Genomic DNA, 8563 nt, shown 5'->3' with positions numbered 1-8563 from the left:
AACTCCAGTATATTATGCTGAATCGGTCTCTGTTGTAGCAAAATAGTGGTTATTTTTCATTGACTTGGCAAACGCTGACTATTTTTGAATGACCAGTCCGAAAACTGGGTAGACCTTGCTATTTTAACTTCAAAAAGTGCAAACCCACAAACTAGACCGACCCGGTTTATCCAATGGGTTAACCAGTTACGTGGCCTTATCTAAACTTACTAGTATGTTATCCAATAAGAATCTATAACTAGATTTCTACAAAAATAGTACCAACCCCTCAACTTCAACTGCTAATATTTTCCATACCTTCATATTTTCATGGCTTAGGCTCATTTTCTCACTCTACCAACAAGAATAACAGGTACATCTTTCTCTTTTATAATTCAGTTCAAGATCATTTCTCGATTACATTGAAAGATCACGAACGAAAAATACAACAGTGGGAATTGAACGCGCACCTATTGTACCACTAGACTGTAACATTTGAATTAAATACTTAATAGTACTAACCAAATGACTCGAATTATTTCAGCTGAGATTTTTCCTCATTGCCCCTTTTTCTCCAATAACTTGAAGCCAATATCTCAATCTCAAAAGCACAATTCTATTGTTAGATGTAGTAGCCATGAATTCAGTAAAGTAAAGCCTAGAAATAACCAAAGGGTTAGAGTTTCTACTGAAAATAGACATGCCTATGTACAACAATCCAATGATTTGAAAGCAACAAATTTTTTGAAAGTGCTAAATTGGTCATGTAAAGTAGGAAAATATGATGAAACGTTGTATCTTCTTGATTGTAAAGTGAAGAATAATGGTTATAAACCAGATGTTATTCTTTGTACTAAGCTTATTAAGGGATTTTGCAACTCAAAAAATTCGGACAAAGCATTAAAAGTTATGCAGATTTTAGAGGAATTTGGTGAACCTGATGTATTTGCATATAATGCTCTTATTAGTGGATTCTGCAAAATGAATAAGATTGAAGAGGCGAATAAGGTGTTGAATCGGATGAAATCCCACGGATTTCCTCCGGATGCTGTTACTTATAATATCTTGATTGGAAGTCTTTGTGATCGGGGGAAATTAGGGTTAGCATTGAAATTGTTGGATCAGTTAAAAGAAGAAAGAAATTGTAAGCCTACGGTTATTACATATACAATCTTGATAGAGGCAACGATTCTTGAAGGCGGAATTCATGAAGCAATGAAGCTTCTCGATGAGATGTTATCGATAGGGCTTCAACCCGATATGTATACTTATAATGCAATTATAAGGGGAATGTGTAGAGAAAAGATGATGGATCAAGCTTATGAGTTTGTTAGGAGTTTGCCATCTAAGGGTTGCAAACCGGATGTGATTTCTTACAATATATTGTTAAGGGCGTTATTGCATAAAGGGAAATGGAGCGATGGAGAGAAGTTAGTGAACGAGATGTTTTCTGCAGGTTGTGAACCGAATGTGGTTACTTATAGCATTTTGATGAGTTCTTTGTGTAGAGATGGGAAATTAGACGAGGCGATCAACTTGTTGAAGATAATGATGGATAAGGGATTAACACCAGATACTTTCACTTATGATCCGTTGATTTCTGCATTTTGTAAAGGAGGGAGATTAGATTTGGCTATTAAGTTCCTCGACTATATGATCTCGAATGGTTGCTTGCCCGATATAGTGAACTACAACACCATCCTTTCTACAATGTGTAAGAAAGGGAAAGCTGATGAAGCAATGGAAGTATTTGAGAAGCTCGCGGAAATAGGCTGTCCACCTGATGTGAGTACTTACAATACAATGATGAGCGCGTTATGGAATAACGGAGAGAGAGCTAGGGCGTTGAGATTGGTTTCGGAGATGATAGAAAAAGGGATTGATCCTGATGAGATTACTTATAATTCACTAATATCATGTTTATGCAGAGACGGATTAGTGAACGAGGCGCTTGATTTGTTAGGAGATATGGAAGGGAATGGTTTTCCACCTACTGTGATCACTTATAACATTCTGCTTCTTGGATTGTGTAAAGCTCATAGAGTTGACGAGGCGATTGAAGTGCTAAGAGTAATGGTAGAAAAGGGGCGTCGGCCAAATGAAACGACGTATATTCTGTTAATAGAAGGTATTGGTTTTTCAGGATGGAGAGTTCAAGCAATGGAGGTTGCTAGCTCTCTTTATCAGAAGAATGCTATTTCAAAAGAATCAGTTCAACGTTTGAGAAAAACATTTCCTATATCTGATGTTTATAAAGATAGTAATGGTAGTTTCTTGAATTAACGTTCAATATTGGAAGGGAAGCCTTGGCGTAACTGGTAAAGTTGAGGTCACGAGTTCGAGCTGTGGAAACAGCCTCTTGTAGAAATGTAAGGTAAGACTGCATACAATAGACCCTTGTGGTCCGGCCCTTCCCCGGATCCCACACACAGCGGGAGCTTAATGCACACGGCTGCCCTTACTCGTACAGTCCGAGCAATGTTCAATACTTGTACATCATTGACAGTAACAAAAGATTTCAGGCTTCTTAATCTGCAGTTTTTACATAGTGTTCCTTAGAATAACAACTATGTATTCATTTGCTGTATTTTTGTAGTCCAAAAGAGGGGAAAAACTCTCTAATATGTGGCCAAATCTGGTGCTTTTTGACAACAAACAATATTGCTTTGGAGTGTGTTGTGGCTGAAAAAATAAACTGTTAATTGATTGAACATATTGATGTCTCCTCAACATATTAAAAAGGCAAGCAAATTGTATCATTCTCTGTCTTCTTTAGGACTTATGGTTTTCATTTCATTCAAGAATGTTCTTTTTCGAGTTTTTGATTTAATATGGCTTAATTCAGGAAAAAGAAAAAAATTAAAGTACCTCGTATTAAAAAAAATGCGATGTAATGTTAAGTAATTTCACCCCGTATTGCGTTCGAGATTCTACTATTTTTAAGTTATAATTTTAAATTAACAAGTTTGTATATATTTAATAATTTTTTTTAGATAAATATAAAATTTGAACCAAAATTATTAAGTTTGACAGAACCCGTTTCCGTCTATTCTATGTAGCCTAAAGATTTGCAATTGCGGTTTGAACCCACTCATATGCTATGCTACATATTACCGTCATAACTTATATTTTTTTCCTTTCTTGGACTATATAGTATCTTTTATAATTTCTATTAACTTAAACATACGAGTGGTGTGGACAATAGGTAAATTTCACAAGGAATTTTTATATTTCTATTCCATATAGAAAACTATATTACCCTCAATGTTTAAAATTAGATTTAGTTACATTTAGTATACCTAATTACCAATTCTATACTATAATGTGTTTTAATTGTACAATTAATGTACTGTATATCACTCCTTAATTAACGCTACCGTATATTCCTCCAAATCTCCCCCCCCCCCCATGTTTCTCTCTCCCAACCCCACACCCTCACCCACGTATCTCCCCACACTCACGTTTCAAACTCATTATTCCCTCTGCTAAAACCAGAGAAACATATGTAACACCCTTCCATTAACGTCCAATTTCAAGCTTTTTTCTTCTAAAACCAGTCAAAATTGAAGTCAAATCTTCAAAGTTCATACACACATTTACCTTCAGCTTCAAATTTTCTCAATGAAGAAGAACAAACCTTCAAAGAGACAAGAGAGGAGCAATTCCACCATTGAAAACCATTAAAAAACTTTGAAGCTTTGAATTCAAATTTGGGTTTTTAAAAATCATTATTTGTTTTGATTGGGTGTTGTTGTAAATAATTGTGAATATGTTTTGGAGTTTATATCTCAATTTTGAGGGGTTTTGGTGAAGATTTAGACTTGATTTTGGCTGAATTTCACATTGAAACTCGAAGAAGAAGAAAAAGACATGACATACATTATATTGCAGCAATTGTAGATAAATTGTAGACTGTTTTTTTCAGAAGATTTGTAGAAGTTTTAGTCGTTTTTTATTTGTGTAAACAGAAAACAAAGCATCTACAATCAGAATACAAATAATCTACAATTTATCTACAAACTGGGTACATTGAATTTTAATATCCCAATTCCCATTCAATTGTAGCTTAATTGGTATTTTCGACATAATTACGTTTTTTGCAGAAGATTTTGTAGAAGTTTTAGTCGTTTTGGATTTGTGAAAACAGAAAACAATGCATCTACAATCAGAATACAAATAATCTATAATTTATCTACAAAATATCTACAAACTGAATACATTGAATTTTAATATCCCAATTCCCATTTCAATTGTAGCATGATTGGCATTTTCGACATAATAGCGTTTTTTGCAGAAGATTTGTAGAAGTTTTGGTCGTTTTTGATTTGTGAAAACAGAAAACAAAGCATCTACAATCAGAATACAAATAATCTACAGTTTATCTACAAAATATCTACAAACTGGGTACATTGAATTTTAATATCCCAATTCTCATTCGATTGTAGTTTAATTGAAATTTTCGACATAATTCCGTTTTTTGCAAAAGCTTTGTAGAATTTTTTTTCTTTTTGATCTCTCAAAGAAAATAATAATAATTAGAGATATCTAAATAAGGAATTTTAATGCTACAATGATTCCTTATTTAATGAAATATCCGGAAGAACATTTACTTCCATAATTGTAGCGCGCCTAAATAGGAATATGTGGAAGGATATTTAGTTCGAGATTTGTAGCGCGCCTACTTAGGAAGGAATCAGCTCCTAATAATTGGTATTTAATGAATGGTATAATATTTGTAGAATAACTGTGAACATGGCGGGTAAATATGAAACTATGCACATTTTTGGTAATAAGGTTTCATATATGGTATAGGAAGGAAAAAGTCTCATTTCACAAATAGTCATATAACTATAAAAAAAAAATTTAACAAAGTCATATAACTATATTTTCTCACACAAAAATCACAGTGACCGGAAAACACAACTTTCCGATAGTATTTTCTTATTTCATATTTTTTTCCGTCTAATAAGTAATAATTAAAATATGAATGACCTAACCCGACCTACCTATCGTGAAAAAGTCTCACTTTACGTTGTGAGCACTCAATTTTGCAGGATTAAACTAAGAACGTCTATGAGATTTAATAATAATGCTGAAAGACACACCCTAATCCGCTGTATTTGATGTGATCGATGTTTAACTAATTAATATTTAAATACTAGAAAAAAGTGAACTTTAATTAATATTCAAGTAAATTCGAACAAGTCATATCAATAAAGATAAAATGAGAATAATACGAAAATATAACGCATTAAAAAAAAAGTGTAAACTTTTATATTCAAGTAGAGTTGAACAAGCTATGACAGTAAGAAGAAAATAGAATAATACGAAAATATGACAAACTAATTAAAAAGGAAAGAGTTCCATATAATGGAATAAATAACAAAATAAGAATAATACGAAAATATGACAAACTAATTAAAAAGGAAAGAGCTCCCTATAAAATGGAACAAATAGAGTATAATTTCGATTATTTACATTGTCTCTTTTCCAATAGTCAAATAAACTATGGTAGGCTTCTTGTGCATTGTGTGAAACGAAGTTGGCTGGAGAAAGGAATGGCGAGTGACATTCTTGTAAGAGCCCTAGCATCAATAATGTTGGGAATAAACCTTATAAAAATAATATTTACGGTATTAGTAATAAATGCGGACCACTAAGTTATTATTAAATTAGCAAGAATAAAAATGCGGCAAAAATGACATCAAGATTTTACGTGGAAACCCTTCTGAATAAGGAAAAAACCACGGCCAAGAAGAACGACTGATATTTACACTGTGTAGTAACGAGTACAAATACTCCTAAGACCACTACACCCTCAAAAGAAAAAACACTCTTTTGCTTTTTTTACCTTATTATAATATCTCTCATACTCTATTTTTTCTTCACAGACTAGTTTCTTATAGTCTATGGAATACCTTGCTCTCTCTCTCACACTCAGATGTATTGTCTGAGGTTTTTTTGGTGTGTAGAAATGAGAGCCGAAGCTCTCCTTTTATAGGCAGAGCCTCGCTTACTATATTTGATATTTTTCTTCTGCAGCCTACCCTTTTTGACAATGCAGAAGAAAAAATTGATGCCAACTTTGAAAAACCAACAAAGGAAAAAAAGTCTTCCTTAATTTATGGGATGGAACCCACAAATCTCCCCCTCCAGTCCCATTCACCTGAAGGAGATAACACCGGAGATTCTAGATTGAGCGCATGCCGACAAGTTCTTTGCAAAGCTCGAACTTGTCTCTTGGTACTACCTTGGTCAACATATCTGCAGGATTTTCACTCGTGTGAATCTTTTTGACTTGAAGTGATTCGTTCTCCACTTGCTCACGATCCAATGATATCAAACGTCGATGTGTTTTGTTCTCTCATGGTACATGGAGTTTTTGCTCAGGTCTATTGCACTCTGATTGCTGCAATAGACAACATACTCCATATGTCCCAATCTAAGTTCTTGATGAAATCTCTTGAGCCATATCATCTCTTTGCCAGCTTCAGTAGCCGCAATATACTCCGCTTCAGTTATAGATAGTGCGACACACTTATGCAACTTCGACTGCCATAATATAGCTCCCCCTGAAAAAGTAAACAAATATTCAGTAGTGGATTTTCTGTTATCAAGGTCACCTGGCATATCAGAATATGTATAGCCATTCAGAATTGGATTTGATCCTCCAAAACATAAGTATTCATGTGAGCTTGCTCTTAGATACATGAGTATCCACTTTACAGCTTCCCAATGCTCTTTTTCTGGATTTTCGAGAAATCTACTAACAACACCGACTGCATGAGCAATATCTAGTCGAGTGCATACCATTGCATACATCAAACTTCCGACAGCAGGGGAGTAAGGAATCTTGGCCATTCTATCTTTTTCCTCCGTTATTGTAGGACACATTTTCTTACTCAACTTCAGATGACCAGGAAGGGGTGTGCGAACCAACTTATCACTTTTCATATTGAAGCGTTCCAGTACACGTTCTATGTACTTCTCCTGTGACAAGTAAAGCTTTCTTTCGTTTCTCGAACGAGTAATTCTCATGCCCAAAATCTGCTTAGCATGACCCAAGTCTTTCATTGCAAAAGACTTATTCAACTGTTTCTTCAACTCGTCAATCTTGGAAGCATTCCTGCCCACAATCAACATATCATCCACATATAGCAAGAGAATGATAAAATCATCATCAGAAAATCTTTGTACAAACACATAGTGATCTGAAGAAGTCTTTTTGTAGCCTTGCTCCCCCATAACAGACTCAAACTTCTTGTACCACTGTCTGCGAGCTTGCTTCAATCCATATAGACTCTTCTTAAGTTTGCATACAAGATTTTCTTTACCTTTTGCATTGAATCCCTCAGGTTGTTCCATATAAATCTCCTCTTCTAAGTCACCGTGAAGAAAATCAGTCTTCACATCCATCTTCTCAATCTCTAAATCAAGACTGGCAGTCAAACCAAGAACTGTCCGAATAGAGGACATTTTCACGACAGGAGAAAATATTTCATCAAAGTCAATATCTTTCCTTTGACCAATCCCTTGACAACCAATCTAACTTTGTATCTGAGCTTCAAACTATGTTCATCAGCTTTAACTTTGAACACCCACTTGTTCTTCAAAGCTCTCATGCCCTTAGGCAATTTCAGCAACTCATAAGTATGGTTCTCATGCAGAGATTTCATCTCATCTTGTATGGCTTCAATCCATTGATTCTTGTGCTCATCTTCTATAGCCTCCACATAACATTTAGGTTCTCCCCCATCAGTGAGTAATACATACTCATTGGGCGAATAACGGGAGGAAGGAGTACGGGGTCTAGAAGACCTCCTGAGTGGAATATCTAACTCGTCCACAACTTCGTGAGTAGGAGCATTTACCTCATCAGCATTAGCATTGTTGTCACCATCATCATCAATATGATGATCTGGAATATGGTTGTGGGCATCACCATCATCATTGAGCCCACCAACGTTATCCGCATTTGTATGAGGAACTTGATCAAGATTAACTAAACCTTCAGAAGTTGGAGATTTTAGCTTCTCCGCTTTGTTAATATCTTCAATGGTTTGATCCTCCACGAAGATAACATCACGGATTCTCACGACCTTCTTTTCAATTGGATCATATAGCCTATAACCAAACTCATCAATGCCATAACCAACGAAGATGCACTGCCTTGTCTTGGCAGTTAATTTTGACCTCTCATCTTTAGGTACATGTGCAAAAGCTTTGCAACCAAACACTTTCAAGTGGTCATAGGAAGCATTCTTGCCATACCAAACTTTGTTTAGAACATCACTTTGCAAAGCAACCGCAAGGGATAGATTAATAACATGTGCGGCGGTCAACAAAGCCTCACCCCAAAAGGAATTCGGCTACTTTGCTTCAGAAAGCAAACATCTGACTCTTTCCATCAAGGTCTTGTTCATCCTTTCTGCTAAACCATTAAGCTGAGGAGTCTTAGGAGGAATCTTCTGGTGTCTGATACCCTATTGCTTGCAGTATTCGTCAAATGGTCCACAATATTCACCATCGTTATCAGTACGAATAAACTTCAACTTCTTTCCAGTTTCTCTTTCAACTGAAGCCT

General features: G+C 35.2%; 1 protein-coding gene across 1 annotated transcript; it reads left to right on the top strand.

The window, feature by feature from the left end:
- The first annotated feature begins 248 nt into the window (after positions 1-248).
- On the top strand, positions 249-2692 carry LOC107822701 (uncharacterized). The gene has a single exon (XM_016649261.2). It carries the CDS (start codon positions 505-507, stop codon positions 2260-2262), a length of 1758 nt encoding a protein of 585 aa, XP_016504747.1. The 5' UTR covers positions 249-504; the 3' UTR covers positions 2263-2692.
- Positions 2693-8563: the final 5871 nt, after the last annotated feature.

Source organism: Nicotiana tabacum, chromosome 16 (assembly GCF_000715075.1).
Source record: "Nicotiana tabacum cultivar K326 chromosome 16, ASM71507v2, whole genome shotgun sequence".
Classification (NCBI taxonomy): domain Eukaryota; kingdom Viridiplantae; phylum Streptophyta; class Magnoliopsida; order Solanales; family Solanaceae; genus Nicotiana; species Nicotiana tabacum.
Note: the sequence above shows the minus strand (reverse complement) of the source record. Positions and strands in the feature narration are given on the sequence as shown.

Bases quoted from the DNA above. Each gene is read 5' to 3' on its own strand.
- LOC107822701 (XM_016649261.2), top strand. From the start codon at position 505: ATGACTCGAATTATTTCAGCTGAGATTTTTCCTCATTGCCCCTTTTTC.